This window comes from Diceros bicornis, chromosome 14 (genome assembly GCF_020826845.1).
Source record: "Diceros bicornis minor isolate mBicDic1 chromosome 14, mDicBic1.mat.cur, whole genome shotgun sequence".
Lineage (NCBI taxonomy): Eukaryota > Metazoa > Chordata > Mammalia > Perissodactyla > Rhinocerotidae > Diceros > Diceros bicornis.
In genome coordinates this window covers 29,344,979-29,365,094 of record NC_080753.1, presented here as the reverse complement: position 1 = coordinate 29,365,094, position 20,116 = coordinate 29,344,979, and the positions used below count along the sequence as shown (strand labels likewise).

Below are 20,116 nucleotides of genomic sequence, written 5' to 3'. Positions count from 1 at the left end.
AATTTACCCTTCTACCTTTCCATCAATGTGTGGGATTATTTCTCCATATGCTTAGCAAAAACGTGTTAGCATTTGGGGCCCACCCGGTGGTATAGTGGTTAAGTTCGTGTGCTCTGCTTCGGCGGCCCAGGGTTCACAGGTTTGGATCCCGGGCGCAGACCTACGCACTGCTTATTAAGCCATGCTGTGGCAGGTGTCCCACGTATAAAGTGGAGGAAGATGGGCACAGATGTTAGCTTAGGGCTAATCTTCCTCGCCAAAAAAAAAGTGTTAGCATTTGTTTTAATCTGATTGTAAAAAGTATTATTTCATTGTTGTTTTAATTTGTGTTTCTCTTTTTATGAATGATGTTGAGCATCTTTCCAAATGTATATACCTTTTCTGTATACATTTTTCATATCCCAGGCCCATTTTTCTATTAGATTGCTAGTCTTTTACTTATTAATTGTAGGAAATATTTTAGGGAAACTAGCCCTTTGATGAGAGTTGCAAATATTTTTCCCAGTTTATTATCTGTTTTTTCTCTTACGATGGTTTTTTACCATGTAGAAAGTTTATATTTTTATATAATGAAACTTATTAATCTTTTACCCATCATCTTTATTTTTTTTTTTTAAAGATTTTATTTATTTATTTTTTCCTCCCAAAGCCCCAGTAGATAGTTGTATGTCATAGCTGCACATCCTTCTAGTTGCTGTATGTGGGACTCGGCCTCAGGATGGACGGAGAAGTGGTGCCTCGGTGCGCGCCCGGGATCCGAACCCGGGCCACCAGCATCGGAGCGCACGCAGTTAACCACCAAGCCACGGGGCCGGCCCAACCCATCATCTTTTAACCCATAAAGTTTTTATGAGTTTAGTGTTAGGCTTCGCTCTTCCGCACCTCAAGACTACTTTTATAGTTTATGTATTTTTTTTAATAGTTTATCTATTTTTGTTTTAACTTGAAATTTTAAAATTTATTTAGCCCTTGGCTTGGTATAAGGTGTGAGGTAGGGATCCAGCTTAATTTTTCCCGATGGCTACTTGGTTGTCCCAATACCATTTATTGAAGAATCCATCTTTTCCTTTTGATTTGAAGTGCTGTCTTTATAACATATTAAAATTTCATGTGTGTTTGCATCTATTTATGGACTCTGTATTCTCTTTTATTGATTGTCTATTCATGTGCCTGTACCACACTGTTTTAATTATTGTAGCGTTACTATAATTCTTTTTATTCCTCTCCAGCTAATTCCCTATGATGTTTGCCAGAGTGCTTCTACCCAGCCTCTTTGCTTTCTTCAAGTCCCATCTTGACTCTTAGTAGACAACTGTCCCTCCTACTTTATTAACTAAAAAGAGTGGGGCCATTCTGGGTGAGCTTTAACCCTCCCCAACTGCTATGATACTTCTTTATATTTTCCTCATCCGGCATCCTTGAATTATTCCCCTCCCATCAATCATCCTGCCTCAGCTTCCCCGTTGATCTTCAGACTGCCTTTCTTTGCAGACCTCTCCTCCATCCACAGCTTACTTGAGTCTCCTCTAGTCCAAAAAACCTTTTCCTGGCATTACTGCTTTCTCAGGCCAGCATCCTCTTGTACGTTCCTTTCCTTGACATATTAACCAAAAAATTAGTCTCCATTCACTGTCGTGGCTTCCTCACTACCACTTATTCTTTAGAGCCCAGGTTTCCATCCCAACCACTTGGCAGAAACTTGTCTCACAAGATCATTGATGACCTCACAGTCACTGAATCTAGGGGTCATGTGTCAGTTTATCACCCTTAAACTCTGTAGCATTTGAGACAGTTGACCTCTGCCCCCTGAAACAGCCCTTCCCTTGGCTCTGAGACGCCCTGCTGTCCCAAGTCTCTCCTGCCTCTGGCCACTGCCCTGTTGTCTGCTCTGGTGCCTCTTCCTCTGTCCTTCCTTGACATGTCACTCTCTCTTTTGGTGAACTGAATCCTTTCCTGTGGCTGTCACATCAACAAAGATGCCCTTAAGTCTACAGATTCCCAGCTCCCCTGCTCTTAGACTCTGGGGCTGAATTTCCAAACTGCCTTTAGGAGACCAACTAAGAGGTTACTGTGTCAGTCCAAACGAGGGAAGATGAAAGCCTGCTGAAAAGGAATGATTACAGGGAATCATTTACTATCAGCTGCAAGTTGCTTTGCTATGGAGCAGTGGTTCTCAAGCTTGGCTGCACGTTACAGTCACCAGGGGAATTAAAAATAAATATCCTGAGCCAGCCCTGATGGCCTAGTGGTTAAAGTTCAGCGCTCACCGCTCCGGCGGCCAGGGTTCATTTCCCAGGCGTGGAACCACACCACCCGTCTGTCAGTTGCCTGCTGTGGCGGCGGCTCACATAGAAGAACTAGAACGACTTACAACTAGGATATATAGCCATGTACTAGTGCTTTTTGGGGAGGGAGGAAAAAAAGAGGAGGATTGGCAATAGATGTTAGCTCAGGGCGAATCTTTCCCTGCAAGTAAATAAATAAATAAATAAAATAAAATAAAGATCTCAATGCCCAAGCTGCTCCCGAAACCCAGTCAAATGAGAATCTCTGGGGATGGACCCAGACATCCATATTTTTAAAAACTCCCCAGTGATTCCAGTGTACAGCCACCTTTGCAAGCCTAGAGTGGGGTAAGAGAGAGGGAAGAGTCTCAGCTGACTCCCGCTTTCTGGCTTTGATAAGTAGGTAGATGGGCGTGTGGGTCACTATAATAGGGATTCCCAGAGGAAGGGCAGGTTTGGGGGAAGATGATGGGTTCTGTTTGGATAGATTTAGTTTGAGCTGCCTATGGGACATCCAAGAGGAGTCTCACAGATGCTTGAATCTCCCTAAAGCAGGTCTTTTCTGCTCCTGATCCTTCCGCCAGGCCTGCACTGCTGCAGGACGGAGTCCAGTCGCTCCCAGCACCAGGGCAGTTGAAGTGCACATGCTTGGATACAGCTCACCTTCCCAGCCTTCCCTCCAAATTGTCTCTCCTATATCACCCCACTCCCTAGCCAACAGGACTCCTCACCATTCCCTGTTGTGCTGCCTCTGAGTCTTTTCTTTTGCTGTATCACCAGGACAAGTTCCATACTATCTCTGGTCAAAATCCACCCCACTCTCAAGGCATCTCCCATAGCACCTCATGATCTTACCTCCTCTGTCTGTGGGATTTGTGGACAATATTTTACTTGCTGAGGGTTGGAGCTGCCTCCTACTGGGTGATATGGGCATGGGGGTCATCGCCCAGTAAGCCTACTTGGAAAGATTCCTGGACAGAGTGCATCTCCCCTTGCCTGATGGCTGTGCCATTGAGGATCTAGTTGCAGATCTGCTGTCAACTGTGAACACAGCGTAGCAGGGGCTCATGTCTTTTTTTCCACACCCAAACACAGAAAGGATAGGACTCACTCCCTTCAAGAACTCTGGCTTGGGAGAGCAGTGATTCTTGGGTCTGAGTGCTGGTGGGTTCAGGATGGGAGTTGGGAGGCGTGTTACATATTGGGATCTCCTGGGGGACTGGAGAGTTCTAAAAAGCCCCTCAGGCCATTCTGATGTGGCTCCTGTTGACTCAGGAGGCTCAAGAGCAGGATGCAGCAGAGGAGGCAGGGAAAGGTGGCACAGTGGTATCTCACCCTCTCTGGTTAATGGAGACTGCTCTTACTCCAAAGACCTGCTGCAGGAGCCAAGTTGACAAAGGGTGGGAGGGGAAGTGACTTGAGATGCAAAGAGTGGAGGTGATGGGATAGCACTGCAGGGATGAGGCTTTCCTGCTCTGAAGGAGCAGGGGAACCCCCTTCATCCTGTCCCCTGGATGGTAGCCCTCAAGCATGCCCCACTCCCATCACCCTCTCCACCTCCTCTCTGCCTCCCCCAACTTCTTCCTGTCTTCCCCTTTTCCCAGGCTGATGGGAACTGCCCTGTAGAGGTCCATCTGCGTTCAGACCTAGATGATGCCAGAGCTATGACCGGGCCTGCAGGCGTAGCGCCGAGGGGAAATCAGCCATGGAGCAGCCACCGGAGGAAGCCCCTGAGGTCCGGGAAGAAGAGGAGAAAGAGGAAGTGGCAGAAGCAGAAAGAGCCCCAGAGCTCAATGGGGGACCAGAGCATTCATTTCCTTCTAGCAGCTATGCAGGTGAGGAGGGGCTGGCAGGGGATGTGGGCAGAGGAGGCACAACTGGGCGGAACAGGGAACCTGGCCTTCTGCAGACAACATCCTGGGGGTGCAGAGTAGCAGAGAGGTTAAGGATGGGAGCTAGACAGCCTAGGTTCACACCCCTGCTCTGTTGCTCATCAGCTGCAGGGTCTTGGACAAGTTGCACCACTTCTTTCTGTAAAACAGACAGGGATCCTAGGGGCTGTGGACGTGGGCTTTTGTGAGAATTAAATGAGTTAGCATTTGTAACACATGTCACTGTCATTATTATTCCCACCACCACTACCACAGGGCATCTGGGACCAGTCTGCATTAGCAACCCACTAGAAAAATCAGCTGTACCTGTGATTGTTATGATCAGTCAAAATTTACAACTCAGTTGATCTTGTGCTAATTATACACATCATCGGCTACATTGTAGTTAGGCGTAAATGCTAAGCAGTTAGTATGAATGACTGTAATTAATAATACTTTTGTGCAGCCAGACAGTTTTTAGCTTCTTTTGTCTCACTTGTTGGTTCTCTTTTGTTTATCTGCTATCAGCAACAGTGTAAACATTTTTCTCTGGTACCCTGTACTGTTCTGTCCCCATATTCATCATCATCATCATCATGCTATGTCCACCTTCAGGGACACTCAGAATCCATTCCTCAGCCCCTGGCCTTCCCTGTTGCTAGTGCCGCCCCTTCCCTGCTTCCTGCCCCATCCCCCAGCTTCTCTCCTCCCTCCACCTAAGTGCCAGCACATCCAGCTGATCCTTGCTCCCTTCCCTCAGAAGGAACTAGGATCATGAGAGGATGTACTGCCAGGGGAACATCCTGATCTTGCTGCTGGTTTCAGCTGAAGGAGATCCTGGCCACAGGTGGTGATTCAGGGCAGAAAAGTAGGCCCATCCCACAAAGATGGGCTGTGGAGAGGAGGTAGATGGTGTCAGAGTTAAGGCAGGGCGGGGGCTGTTGAGGTAGGACAGGCTCCTGCCTGGGCCTGCAGCAGAGAGGCCCAAAGTCTTGAGCTGTGCTGCTTTGAACCTGCAAAGCAAGTCCTGGGATTTTGCAGACCTTCTTCCTCTTCAGGGTATGTGGTGGAGTAGGATGAAGGGAGAGCCTTCTGATCCCACCCAGACCCCCAGGAATGCCCAAAGTAGGTTTGGTGTGATTTGAGGGCCCAAGAGAAGGTATCCCCCATCCCCCAGGGTAACCTACTCCCTGTTGGGTGGCTGATGGCTGGAATGGCTTTGGAGACCCAGCCTTTCTCAAAAGAGAGGAATGGTTAACCAGGTGTGATTCATCACTCAGCACTAATATACATACCGTTCTGACCTTGAGACAGGTGAGGAGGGTTAGGAAGCAGAGGGAAGACACTGGGGGCTGAGAATGAGCAAGGACACCAAGGAGTGAGGACACACACGGAGGACACCAAGGGGAGTAAAAGGGGAAGAGAGGGCCATGATTTGTGGGGTTTGTGACCTAACTGTCTGCCCAGGCCCACCCCATGCCTACATCTGGGCTCAAGGCATTTAGAAGTTCCCTGCAGAGTAATGTCCCATATTGGGATTTCCTGCACACCCTTGTGGGGACCATATCCCCAAGTAATACTGCTGTTCATGTGCAGACCAGAGCGTGGTGCGTGGGCACACAAGCAGGGCGAGGTGGGCATGGTGGTGGCATCTCAGGGAGCTTTATCAGTAGGATTCAGGGCACATGGAGAGATGTCTAGGACAGAATTTACCCAGCCACCCTTACAGTGCTATATGTATGATGTGGTCATTTAATAGATTCTGTTTATCGATAAATCGGTGAAGTGGAGGTAGAAACACTTCCTTGTTCATAATTGAAACAGGAGGGAGTTGTTTAACATAATCACTATGTGTTAAAGCCATAGTATGTAAAAAGTTCCCACAAATTCTACAAGACAAGCCACCCAACAGAAAAATAGAAATGAGCAGTTCATAGTAGGACAAATACAAATGGCCAGAAAACACCAAGTGTTTTTCAGTCTACTCACTGATCAAAGAAGGTGTCTTCAGGTGAGATGTCACTTAGCCTGTTCAACTGGCAGAGAGGACTGTGTTGGCCAGAGGGTGAGGACGTGGCCTTCCAGCCACTGAGAGTGGAACACTTCAGTGTGCATTCCTTTGGCCCTGCAGTCTCCCCCAGGAATGAATCCCGTGTAAATACTTGCTCAGTGTGCACTCAGATTTCCACACTCTTTTACTGCAGCACTGTTCACAAAAGCAAAAGACTGGAAGGCGCCCATCTGTGGGAAATTGGTTGTGTAAACTGTGGGAGTGCCATACTGTGGAATGCTCTGTAGTCATTAAAAAGAATAAGGTAGATCTCTATATACGGACAGGGAAATAAGTTCCTGACAAATTGGGGATCCCATTGTTCAAAAATCCCATGTATCATAGAAGGCCCTGGAAAGAGTATACACAAAGGACTAGTGGGGCTAACTCAGGGGGTGGGATCATGGGTGGAGAGGATCTCTCATAAGATGCTGCATGCCCTTATGGATTTTTCTCAGCAAGCCTGCAGGACCCTCATAATTTAAAAAGCAAATGCATTGCTTTTCTTTAAAAGGTTAAAATAAATTTACTGTTTTTTTTTTAAAAAAAAAAAAAGGCCAGCAGGTAAGGGGCCCTGGAGACAGAGCCTCATGCTGTGTTGGGGACCACACAGACCAGAGCAGGAAGCCCAGGTCTGCCACTCTGAGCTGTGGCCCTCACCAATGCCTTCATCTCTCCAGTCTCAGTCTCCTCACTTTTAAAGGCTGCATCCTGCCCACCTCAGGGCCTGCCAGGAGAGGAGTAAATGGTGGTATCTGACACCACGGATGTATTAGCACCTGCTGGTTCCTTGCCCTGCCCCATGAGTCTATGACTTTGGCCTCTGGAGTCCCCTCAGGAACCTATGCATGGCGTGCAGCCTTGAGCCCTGAAACAGCAGGAAGGCTGCACAGTTTGCTTTCCTCTGACCCTCCCGAGGTTCTGCAGTGATTCTGTGCGTCTCTCTACAGAGCTCAACACCTGCCACGCAGCTCCTCCTCACCCCAGGGAGGCAGACAGAACTGGCCTCACCATTAGCACTCGGCTATAAGGAAACTCACATGCCGGGCTGGGGCAGGGGCAGGGGCAGCTGGAGCCAATGCTCACATCCCACTCCTGTCCTCCTCCTTTCCTGCTTCAGTGATGAACATCCCAGTCACAACCAAGAAAGAGGTCAGAGGTCTTAGTGTGGGGCCGAGGAAGATAAAGTGTCCTTCCTCCTGGCCCTGGTGCCTCTTCTCACTTAGCAAGCACTTGGTGGGTGTCCAGGCAGGGGCTGGTCATTTAGCAGAGGACAAGGCTGCGTGCCTGCCCTGAGGAGCCCACAGTCCAGATGAACAGGACAACGGAAGTAAGGAGGCTGCTTGGTAACCCAACCCCAGAGTCTGGCAGAATTGGCCCTGACTTCAGAAGCTCTTTGCCTGTGGGGCTCTGCCAGCAAAGTAAATAGACAGGGCTGGCCCTTCCTGGCCACCCTCACAGCTATGACAACAGCATACCTCCAGCGATGGAGACGAGATATGCAGGAGAGCTCTCAACCACACACAAGTGACGTGAATAAGGTCAGGAGTGTCTGTTTCCTGAACTTGTCGTCAAAGTTGGTACAACTAATACTTCACTCTCTGGGTGACGGGCTAGTGTTTATGCTGAGTCCAAACATTCGAATAACGGCATGCAGTCATCCTCAGCAGTGCCGTGTCTCCTTGTTTATCATCATCGTGAATTATCAATTAGTAGTAATAAACACACATGTATCAATGGGAAGTTGTAGAGTGCAGTGGGTGAGAGCTCAGTCCTAGGGGTTGGGTGGTTCTAGGTTATAATTCTCATTCTGCCACTGTGTTAGTCAAGGTTCGCGAGAGAAATGGAACCAATAGGATGTGGTGAGAGAGAGAGATTTATTTTACGGAGTTGGCTCATGCACTTATGAGGGCGGGCAAGTTGAAATTCTGCTGGACAGGCCAGCAGGCTGGAGACCCAGGGAAGCTGATGTTGTAGCTCAAGTTCAAAGGCAGTCTGGAGGCAGAATTCCTTCTTCCTTAGGGAGGCCTTGGTCTTTTTTTCTTAAGGCTTCAACTGATTGGCTGAGGCCTACTCACATTATGGAGAGTAACGATTTAAATGTTAATCACATCTAAAAAATACCTTTACAGCAACATCTAGACTGGTGTTTGACAAAAAACTGGGTACCATGGGCACCATGGCCTGGCCAAGTTGACACAAAATTAACCATCAGAGCCACTGTCAGCATGTTATTTAACCTTCTGAGCCCCAGTTTCCTCGCCGGTAAGATGGGGGTAAGAAGACCTGCTCGAAGGGTTGTTTTGAGGTTCACAGGAGATTAGTGGTGTAAAGTATCTAGTAGAGTGCCCAGTGCACAGTAGGCATGCACTAAAAAAGAGGTGTTATTGGTACAAACACACAGCCTTTGCAGGGAAGTCAGGTTTAGGTTCAGGTCCCAGTCCCACCATGTATTAGACAGGTGACCTTGGGCAGATCCTTTAACCTCACCCATCCTCCGTTTCCTCATCTTTAAATGGTGGCACTTACTGTCTTCCAAGGTGATGTGAAATGCTGCTACCAAGCATAAAGACACTAACATGCTTTGCACTTAGTAGGGGCTTGATGAACGCTGGTTCTTTCCCCTTCCCCTCCCTGGGGTGGGAGAGGTAGGTCCTGTCATGTTTGGGAGGTCAGGCAGGGTGCGGCTAGAGGCAGTTCAGAGGCAGGGCTCACGGCCCAGATGATGGCCGTCAGGTGAGCAGGTGTATTTCCTGAGAGCAGAGGAGGGCCGGGTGAGAGGACTGTGCTGGGCTGGCCTGGGAGAACGGCTCTGCAGGCGGATAGCCCTCAGACGGCAAGCGCAGTATCTCTTCCAACCAGCATGCCTGAGGGGCACCAAGGCGGGCCTCTGGGTATGGGGGAGGGCCTCTCAGAACCGCAGTATCCCACCGGGAGGTGGTGGGACCTTTAGAACCCAGTCCCTAGAAAGGGGAACATTCTGCCGTCATTACTTTTGGGTAGGATGTGATGATGATTTGAGGATAAACTCTTAAGCCAGGTGGTCAATCAGGAAGAAACAGAACCTTTATCTTTGGAAAACCCACCCCCAAACTACCACCCCTCCAGTATCCCCAATATACATGCACTCCACAACAAAACCTAGCTCTGTAGGATGTATACGCTTCTGCCCACCCAGCCCCTCAGCTCCCCTGCCTCTCTCTGCTCATGTCAGTTATTTGTGTTTTCTTATTTCCCTCAAATAGGCAGGGCGTGCCCTTGTCCCATTACCCTGCCACCACCAGGCCCACCGGCCTGCTCTCAAGTTCGGCAGCCTACGCCTCTTCACCACTGAGGGGCAGGACATCTCCCAGGGCTCCTGCACTGCCCTGGGCCTGGCTCTCCCCAGTCCAGTTGGCAGCTCTTCCTGGCTGGGGCCCCTTCAGGACACTCACCCTGGGTTTCTCCTCACAATCCATACTCTGGCTGCCTTGGTGGCTAGTGGGGCTTGGGCATCTTGGCTTCTTCTAGGTTTCCCAGTGGTCCTGACACCCTGAACCGAGGGCCAACAGCAGGCCAGGATAAGCGAGAGGAGGCTAGGTCTTGTTCTAGGGGCTCTCCAGGCCTCATGAGCAGAGTTTGGGTTTGGGTTTCTGTGAAGCTGTGGAGGAAGAGGGACAAACAACCAGAGGAAGGAAGAGCGTGGTCTCTGCCTGTGTGGGGCACACAGCTTGGAAAACTGCAGAATTGCACTTTCTAATAAGCATCATCCTAACTTCAATGGGGATTTACATGGCACTCCCAAGGTCCAAGAACTTTTTCTATGTTAACTCCTTTACTTCTCACTGTGGCTCTCTGAGACAGATACTGTTGTCATCCCGTTTTACAGAGGAGGAAATAGGCCCAGAGGGCAGAGCTGGGTTTTGAGCCCGGGACTCCGATTTGAACTCAGGCCTCATGGCTCCTGAGTCACATTCTTACCCCCCATGCCTGCTGGTTCTGAGCACCTGGAAGCCGACTTGGAGGTCATCCAGAGCCCTCATCTATGAGCCCAGAGAGGGAGTAGTCACCTTCCCTGACAGCCTCATACCCAGGTGATGGCTCCTTCACAGTCCTGCACTGCTCTGCCTGCCCTCGGCCGGTGCTGCCGCTCACTACGTTGTGGTCGAGTTTCCTTACCTCGTTTAGTTGAAGGCAGGGTCTGGGTCCTGCCCTGCACACAGCAGGCGCTCATCAAATGTCTGTTGAATGAAAAGAGAGGGTAGCAGGGCCGGCCCGGTGGTTTGGATCCCGGCCACGGACCTACACACTGCTTATCAAGCCATGTTGTGGCAGGCGTCCCACATATAAAGTAGAGGAAGATGGGCACAGATGTTAGCCCAGGGCCACTCTTCCTCAGCTAAAAGAGAAGGATTGGTAATGGATGTTAGCTCAGGGCTCACCTTCCTCACCAAAAAAAAAAAGAATAGCATTGCCACATGCAGTGCCAACAGCAGCCAAATGACCCGACACCTGCCAGGCCTGCAGGGCCATGAGGGAGTATGAGGAGGGCACCACCAAGAGGTGGGAGCAGTCTGAGGTGATTGGTCACTGTGGATAAGACTCGGTGGGGCAGGTGGGCTTTGAGATCCAAGGGTGCGTGATTAGAGACGTGCCAAGTCTAGCAGAGGAGGCAGACGTGCAAGCCACAAAAACAACACTGCTTACAAGAAGTGCTACAAAGCGAATGTGTATACAAACCACACAGATCTGAGGAGGAAGTGCCGGAAACCCTCCCTGCTCAGCATCAGAGCAGGTGTCTACAAAGGGTGTTTACACGTTATCTCCTTCTCTCCCAACAACTGATAATGTGAGTTCGATTCCCCCTATTATAATGCCTCCAGGAGTGGCGGATCCTGCCCAGCCCCTCCAGCCAGTTGCTGAGGCCGGGATGCCCAGGCAGCCTGAGTCACTGAGGCTTATTCTACAGAGTCCCTGTGTGCCTGCTCAGCCTCCAGCAGCAGTGCCCTGGTGGACAGTTCCTGCCCTGTGGCCCTTACATTCTAGTGAGGGGTGCCCAACACTCCGTAAACACACATAGACTATGAGGTGGTGACAGAAGCTACTGAGAAGATCAAAGCAGCTTTGCGCTCTCAGGCTACAGGCACCCCCGCAGCACCATACCCAGGAAACGGAGGGAGCCCACTCTCCCCCATCTGTGCGCTCAGGGGGCTGTTACACCCCATTTGGAATGACTGAAGGTTGGGATCTGAGGCTCTGGGACAGGATAGGCCATTTTAGGAACCAGGGACTTGTCACCTCTACCCTCACCAGCCCAGGAGGGGAGCAGGCTGCTGGGTCCACTCCTGTGATCTGGTGCTTTTGCTCCACTTTCTGTGGCTGGGATGGAATCTGGCTGGAGGCTTTCCTGCTGTCATGCCTAGGACCCGAGGTGGGGCTGGGGGAGTGAGTAGGAGGGTGTGGGAGGAGTGGAGTGTGCTTGGGTCTGGGGGCCTTACTCCATGGTAGGGTAATCAAGATCTTTTGCAGAGTGACCTGTGTTGTAGCGAGTTGGGAATGCAGGCCTAGAAAAGGTTAGAGTGGGCTGCCGTCCCGCTCTAAGCCACTGATTCTCTGGGTTGGGGATTTGGCCCCTGCCCCTGAGGAGGTTGCTCGGTCATCAGGGAAAAGAGCAGAGAATAGCAGATTGGCAGCCAGCATGGCAGAAGCAGGACACGTGGCACATGGGGTCATGCAGCTGACAGTGGGCTGGGAGTCAGGACACTGGAGCTCAGTGTAGGTCTCCTATAAGGAAAGGGCTCATTTCTGAGTGTCCAAAGGAGAGACTCCCAGCGCTTCTTGCTAAGTCATCTGACGGCATGTGTACCCTGAAGTCGTTGCCTTGGCCAACACTCTCAACACCTAACTCAAACATCTGTACATTTTTGTTTGTTTGTTTTGTGAAGAAGATAAGCCATGCCAATCCTCGTCTTTTTGCTGAGGAAGACTGGCCTTGGGCTAACATCCGTGCCCATCTTGCTCCACTTTTCGTGGGACGCCACCACAGCATGGCCTGACAAGCAGTGTGTCGGTGCACATCCGGGATCCGAACCCGGGCCACCAGCAGCGGAGCGCGTGCACTTAACTGCTACGCCACGGGGCTGGCCCCAAACATCTGTACATCTAATAAAAAAAAACTTGGGGAAATTCAGTATGCTGCTCAGTCAACGTGACTGATACCTACACTCTACTGAAGCAAGAAGTTTCGTGGGAATGAATTTGAGCTTCTTGAGAGATCCTTTACAGCATCTCTGGAGTCCATGCAAGAATTGAATCTCGGGCCGGGGGGGGGTGGCTCTGCAGATGTCTGCACTTCTGCAGTCTCCACAAAACACATTTCATACAACCCCGTGTTGGCCCACACAGTGGAGCCTCTTAAGCCAGGAGAGCCACTTCCTAAGGACTGTCTAAAGAGATTCTGTCTGCTTTCTTCCTCTTGCTCCCCTCCCAAAACACAGCCATCCCCTGACACCCTCTCCTCAATGGTGAGTTCAGCCCAGGAAGGCTCTGACTTACCCCAGATAGTAATAGCTGCCACTTCCAGAACACCTGCCCTGTGTCAGGTCTGGGGGAAGTGCCTTGGAAACTTTTCACCCAGAGAAGCTGTCATTAACCCCATGCTCTAGATGAAGAAACTGATCCTCAGAAAGGTTGATTCCCTGAGGCCACATAGCTCTTAAGTGGCTGAGCCGAGGGCTGTGTGATTCAGAAACATGGGCTCCTCCCACTACCTGTGCTGCCCCATAGGCTCTAGTCACCTCCCCTGGCCCCTAGGCCTGGCAGAATGTGAAGCCACCCTTGTGTTGTGTGTGTGCAGACCTCTCCCGGAGCTCCTCGCCACCCTCACTGCTGGACCAGCTGCAAATGGGCTGTGACGGGGCGTCATGTGGCAGCCTCAACATGGAGTGCCGCGTGTGTGGGGACAAGGCATCAGGCTTCCACTACGGTGTTCACGCGTGCGAGGGGTGCAAGGTATGGGCAGTGGGGGGTGCTGGCTGGCCACTGGGCTGTGGTCACATGGTGAGTTGACCTACCAGAAAGGCTTTCCCTGATGCAGGGCAGGGCCCCTACAATACCCACTGGGAGATTCCCACCTGGGAGGCAGCCAGGCCCTGGGGCCCATTCCAGGCTCTGGGTCCTGCTGGAGAGGAGGGGTCCCTTTGTCAGGCCTGCCCTGCTGGGCGCGTGCTGTGCTGACATGGCCACTCACCTGGACTCTCTGGGCTGCTGGCGCCCCCTGGGGACCTGCCTCAAGAAGACAGGCAGGACAGAATGAGGGTCTTGGGCTGAGCTGGCTTCCTGAGGTGAGGGTTTTCTGTGCCTCAAGGCCTGAGGGGGGCTCTTTGGAAAAAAAAGGAAATGTTACATTTCTTTTTCCATTGGTGCTTTTGGGTTCTTCCTCCTAACTGCACGCCTCTCAAAATTTCACTATTAAACCATTACCTAGAAAATACACAGAACCAGATACATTTATGAATAAATCAAGTTAGCTACAATACAATTTTATGTTAACAAACTAACAAGCATTTGAAATAAATATGGCATATTATTTTAATTATTTCAAAAGTTTTTTAGAGTTACTTTCCTACTCTTTCGCTCCAAAAGAATTTCCTCTATTACTTCCAAATTTCAGGAATTTTTACGTTTTTATGCATAATTGGGCCCTCTGGCAGAGCAGGATTCTTAACCACTCCCTTCCTTGTGGCTTTTCCTCCCCTGTTCACTGTCCTTCAGGGATTCTTCCGTCGGACGATCCGCATGAAGCTAGAGTATGAGAAGTGCGAGCGGAGCTGCAAGATCCAGAAGAAGAACCGCAACAAGTGCCAGTACTGCCGCTTCCAGAAATGCCTGGCGCTGGGCATGTCGCATAATGGTGAGAGCCCAGCGGGCAAGGCACAGGGGCTGTGGCTCCACACGGCCTGAAGCCAGGCTTCAGGGAGCCCAGAAGGGGGTGCCCTCAGAGCAGTGCTGGCATACAGGAAGCACTGCGTAAGTATCAGATGTTGCCCTCGCTCATCTGGACCCTGAGTCTTGGAGCCAGCGCAAGCTGGCCTCAGATCTGCCTTCCCCACACTGCCCAGTATCCCCCACGGGTCCCAGGCCGGGAGCAGGCTCCACCTGTCTGTAACTGAGGCTCGCCCTCTCTGGCCCAGAAGGGAACTGGGAATTGACCCCAGCTCCAGTGGTGTTGGAAATACCACTCCCAGAACCTCAAGCCTGTCTCAGATGACCTGACACAGCATGAAAAGCCCCTATCAAGGCCTGGGATCCCCTCAGCCCTTCTTGGTTATTGAGGGTGGGCAGGAGCCAGTAAGTGACCACCTGTGTCAGCTGCCAGGAGCCAGGTGGGAGTTTCCTGGAGGCCAGCCGCTCCTGGGAGACAGAGCCTGCCCTGCCCTGTGCTCCAGCCCTCCTGCAGTCTTGTCTTCAGACCCCATAAAGTAGGATTTTGCAAAGCCCACCTGCCTCCTCTTTACTCCTCTAGGTCAGACCCCCAGAGGACAGGGGAGAGCCTCTTGTTTAGATGTGTCTACCCATGGACACCCTAACTGTCTTATATCATAGAGGGTGGCAGGATCTGAGTGCTCCATCCGCAGCTTTTCCTAGGTGATAGGGTCTGGCAGTGTGGGGTTTGATCCCTCTGCCAGTGCATATCTGCCTGGCCCCATTCGGTGGGGTGAGGGGATTTCTTAGGAGATCTCAGGGCTGACTGAATTCTTCTTCTCACTTCTTCTCTGAGAGAAGCCAGATTCGTGTCCTGTTCCATTACTAATTACTACAGTTTTTGAGTACTTACTGTGTGAATACTCTTATTTAATTGTTCTGACAATCCAGTGAGATTTAAGTATTAGCCCCATTTTTCTTAAGAAAAAAGGTAAAGTAGCCTGCCCAAAGTCACATGGCTAGTCAGCTGCCAAGCTGGAACTCAAGCACGGGCCTTTGACACCAGAGACTGTCTCCCTCCCTGCCACAGTGCACCACCTCCCAGCCAGAGTGGTCAGTCACTCTGTGAGTTAAGGCCTTCGTGTGCCGGGCACTGTGAACAAGACAGAATCCCTATCCTCCTGGAGCTTCCCTTCTGGAGGGGTTCCCCGACAGTCTAACTTGCTGGCGCTAGAGCTTCTGAGGGCCCTGGGCTCAAAAAGTGTATCTCCAGGGGGCCGGCCCGATGGTGTAGTGGTTAAGTTCATGTACTCTGCTTCTGCGGCCTAGGATTCGCAGGTTCAGATCCCAGGCACGGACCTACGCACTGCTCATCAAGCCATGAAGACAGGCACAGATGTTAGCTCAGGGCTAATCTTCCTCAGCAAGAAGAGGAAGATTGGCAACGGATGTTAGTTCAGGGCTGATCTTCCTCACCCCCCCCCAAAAAAAAAGTGGGTCTCCGTTTTTGGCCTGTGTACCTATAGAGGGACAAGGAGGTTAGAGGTGCTGGCTCCTGCCTGGTCTCCTCGATGACTGTCCCCCCGCTTCCCCATGCAGCCATCCGCTTTGGCCGGATGCCAGAGGCCGAGAAGAGGAAGCTGGTGGCGGGGCTGACAGCAAGTGAGGGGAGTCAGCACAACCCCCAGGTGGCTGACCTGAAGGCCTTCTCCAAGCACATCTACAATGCCTACCTGAAAAACTTCAATATGACCAAAAAGAAGGCCCGCGGCATCCTCACCGGCAAGGCCAGCCACTCAGCGGTGAGTGTTACTGCTTGGCCTGGCAGCATCCCGGGCTCTGGGCCCCACTGCCACCTGCCCGGCTCCTGGGAAAACCAAGCCTCCTTCCTCCCCTACCTTCCTGGTACAAGCAGGGGTATGGGGAGCACATGGGCGGGAGTGCCCCAAGGCCTGGCCTCTAATGGGGCCTGGTTTTCAGCCCTTTGTGATCCACGACATCGAGACATTGTGGCAGGCAGAGAAAGGCCTGGTGTGGAAGCAGCTCGTGAATGGCCTGCCACCCTACAAGGAGATCAGCGTGCATGTCTTCTACCGCTGCCAGTGCACCACAGTAGAGACTGTGCGTGAGCTCACCGAGTTCGCCAAGAGCATCCCCAGCTTCAGCAACCTCTTCCTCAACGACCAGGTGACCCTTCTCAAGTATGGCGTGCATGAGGCCATCTTCGCCATGCTGGCTTCCATCATCAACAAGGATGGGCTGCTGGTGGCCAATGGCACTGGTTTTGTCACCCGTGAGTTCCTGCGCAGCCTCCGAAAGCCCTTCAATGACATCATTGAGCCCAAGTTCGAGTTTGCTGTCAAGTTCAATGCCCTGGAACTTGATGACAGTGACCTGGCCCTCTTCATTGCGGCCATCATTCTGTGCGGAGGTAAGTGAGGGTGGGGCAGGTGGGCCAGCCCCACACAGCCAGCCCTCCTGGGGGTCGGGCTCTCACTGCAGGGTGCGCAGCCTAACTTCGGACAGCGTGGGGCAGTGTCCATGTGGTGATGGCAGTAGAATGTGCAAGGCACTCAGGGTACACACAGGGCAAGCTCCATCTTATGTAGATGGAGTTGAGATAGAAAAAAGACTGAAAGGAAATATACCAACATGTTGATGGGGGTTATTTCTGGTGGTGGAGAGTTTTTCTGTATTTTACCTGCAGTTTTCAAATTCCAACACAATAAATATAATGATCATGCTAACAGTGGCATAGAGCTTACTTCATGCCAGGCACTGTTCTAGTACCTTTTCCGAGATAATTCATTTGATCCTGACAACTCTTTGTGGGAAGTACTTCTGTTATCCCCATTTTACAGATAAGGAAACTGAAGTCCAGAGAGGCCGAGTGACCTTCCCCTAGCCTCATCCCTAGTCTGTGGTAGAGACAGGATTTGAATCCAGGCAGTGAGTCTCTTAACCACAGTACTATACTGCCTAGTCAGGAAAAGAAACAAAACAAAGGAGGTGGGCCAGGAGCAGAGGTGGGGGGACTAGAACACTCAGTGGGGTGGTCACTGACAGGACAGGGCTTGGGTCTGTCACAGCCAGGAGGCCTGCTGTCCCCTGGCCAAGTCACCCACATGAGGTGTGGGAGGGGAGCTCTCCTGCCCTTCTGAGACCTCACGTGTGCCTGCTCCCTCCTATACCCCTGCCCTGTGTCCCCACAGACCGGCCAGGCCTCATGAACGTGCCACAGGTGGAGGCCATCCAGGACACCATCCTGCGTGCCCTTGAGTTCCACCTGCAGGCCAACCACCCCGACGCCCAGTACCTCTTCCCCAAGCTGCTGCAGAAGATGGCTGACCTGCGGCAGCTGGTCACCGAGCACGCTCAGATGATGCAGCGGATCAAGAAGACCGAGACGGAGACCTCACTGCATCCCCTGCTCCAGGAGATCTACAAGGACATGTACTGAGGGATGCGCCTAGGGCCTCCCAGCGGGCCTCCAGGAGACTGAGACTCAGGAGCAGGCGGACAGAGCTGGCACAGGCGCCACCCACGGGATTTTCCTTTGACCAGCCCCTGAGCACTCCGCATGGCTCCCAAGCAGTGGGATCACACACACCCGTGCGCTCAGACACACGGCCTCTCGCTCCCTGTGTTCCCTTCCTTTGTCTCTCTCTTTCTTAGTTCCTCTTTCTTCTCTAATCTCTTTGCTCTTTCTCTTCCTTTCTCTCTGTAGGTTTCCTTTCCCTCTTCCCTCCTCCCTTTCTCTCTCCATCCCCATATCTGTCCCTCTTTCTCTTTCTGTGAGACAGTTTGTATTATTTCACCAGCAGCATAGAACAGGACCTCTGCTTTTGCCCCCTGTCCCCCAGAGCAGGAGGAAGTGGGGCCTGCCCTCTGCACTAACAGTCACCTGCAAGGGTAGGGGCCTCACCTCTGCCCCTGTCTTCATATCAAAAGACTCGAGCCATCCAAAGAAACACTAAGCTCTCTGGGCCCGGCTTCCTGGGGAAGCCGAGCAGGGCCTGGGCTGACTGCAGCAGCAGCCCCTAGTCCCTGGGTCCCTGCCCCGAGGGCCAGGACGCCTTCCCTAGACTGTCATGCCCTCCTGAGGCTGAGGCTGGCACCCCCGACCCAGCCGATGCCACTCCAGCAGCACGCCCCAGCCCCACTGATACCCAGCGCTCTTTCTGTTCTTTTCATGGGTCTTCCAGGCCAGTGTTGCTGATGGCCCCCTGCGCTGGCCGCTGAGGGACACCCCGCCGCCTGGAAGGAGGTGGGGTTCCCTCCAGGTGGCGGCCTCCATGCCCCCATTAAAGATGAGTGAGTCTCAAGGGAGGCGGAGGTTGGTAGGGAAGGCAGCCAGCAGTACACCTAATTCTAACCCCAGGCTTTGGGGTCAGCCCCCATCATACTCTCCTACCCCCTGCAGCAGCCACCAAGTCCTGCCTACATTGTGTCAGCACCACAGCTCCCATCTCTCCACTCAGTGCCAGGGCCTGGCCTCAAACGTGACGCTCCTTTCTCCAGCCAGGCGGCGCTGGCACTGGCTCCAGCCCAGCTGACGCTCACACCCCACACACACGCCCATGCACACTCCATGTAGCTGCCTCTCCAGCACACACCACAGGCACTTTACCTGCAGGCCCCCCCGCCCCGAGGCAGGTGGGCGCCCAGAGGGGCCTACAGGTGGACGGGCAGAGCTGTGACCCTGTCCCCAGGGCTAGGGCAGATCCCTTGGTGGGCAGAGGTGTCCTGCTGAGTCAGCCAAGCACCTGCTCACTGGAGGGGGTGCCAGGGGTAAACTGATCCTATTCATTGTGACGTCCATTTGTCCCGGCAGTTCTGCTCCCCTCCTTACCCCTGTATTCGGCCCAGCGGGTCCCCCGGAACTCTCCCTGCACAGCCTCTGGGGACCGGGGACCTTGGCGGGCCCAGTCCCACTCCTCTGGCCCCTTCCCCTACCCTCCCTCTCCTCCCAAGTGAAGTGCACTTGCCTCAGAGGAGTGGCTGAAGGGTAGCGTGAGTGCTGTGTCTGAGCAGGAGGGTAGAGAGCCCGCCCAGGCTGCTCTTCCAGAGAGCAGGCTGGCTGGGGTCTCTGAGAAAGGTAGTGGAAGACGAGTGGTTAGAGCCCAGGCTTCCTGGCTCCTGTCTGGTCCTCCTTCCCAAGGGGCCTTTCCATCTGCCCCTGCCAGTGCTGTGGTTTCTGTGCCTCCTGTGCCCCAGAACCACTCTCTGTTGGCAGGATTCTTCCCTCTCCCCTCCCACCCTCTGCTGACCAGGGAGTTGGCTTGGGTGCATCCTTTGGCCAGCGCTGTGAAGAAAGAGATGCTGTGCCTGACCTGCCCCTCCCCGCCACACGCCCGTCCGCATCCCCCACCCAGGTCTGATGCTGAGAATATAGCTCTTCTCAGTGTCTGAACAATCTCCAAAATTGAAATGTATATTTTTGCTAGGAGCCCCAGCTTCCTGTGTTTTTAATATAAATAGTGTACACAGACTGACAGAACTTTAAATAAATGGAAATTAAATATTTAAGAGTTGATTTGGGCTGACTCAGTTCTTTACGTGTTTTTCCTGAGGGCCGATAGGATTCCCCCCCCCATATCCGGTGCACAGAGGGAGAAAATTGGTTGGGCAAATAAGACTTTGGGGTGCTGGCCGGGAGGGTCAGTTCTGGCTTGTGGGAACTGCCCATCGTCCCCCTCACCTCCTGCTCTGCTCCCACTCTTCACTCAGCAAGGGTTGTCGAGGACTGAGAGATGCCTTTCCTACCCTGCAAGGAGAATTTGGGGTGCGAGGGGGAGAAGATACACCCTGGATACACCAGGGATGGGTATGAGTGAGGTCTGGGAGGTTCTCAGACGGATCCTGGAGGAGGTGACTCCCTCTGGCAGGGGGGCCTTGCAAAGCCAAAGCCTGTCTGTCATTCGCTGTCAGCTTTTTGCCACCCTCACAAGAGATCAGGGCTTTCCTCTCCTTAGCCAACACCCCAGTTTTCTCCTTTACTTCCAGGG

At 52.3% G+C, this 20,116-nt stretch overlaps 1 protein-coding gene across 5 annotated transcripts in view; it reads left to right on the top strand.

Annotated features, from left to right (window-relative positions):
• The window catches only part of PPARD (peroxisome proliferator activated receptor delta), a 76,583-nt gene extending 56,946 nt beyond the window's left edge, over positions 1-19,637 (top strand). For all 5 annotated transcript variants that reach the window (XM_058554525.1, XM_058554528.1, XM_058554527.1 and 2 more), the window contains 6 exons: positions 3,890-4,120; positions 13,042-13,196; positions 13,959-14,097; positions 15,708-15,910; positions 16,089-16,539; positions 17,321-19,637. In XM_058554525.1, coding sequence (XP_058410508.1) covers positions 3,991-4,120; positions 13,042-13,196; positions 13,959-14,097; positions 15,708-15,910; positions 16,089-16,539; positions 17,321-17,568 — 1,326 coding nt within the window. In that variant the 5' untranslated portion in view covers positions 3,890-3,990 and the 3' untranslated portion in view covers positions 17,569-19,637. The remainder of the gene's footprint in view (positions 1-3,889; positions 4,121-13,041; positions 13,197-13,958; positions 14,098-15,707; positions 15,911-16,088; positions 16,540-17,320) is intronic.
• The last annotated feature ends 479 nt before the right edge of the window (positions 19,638-20,116 follow it).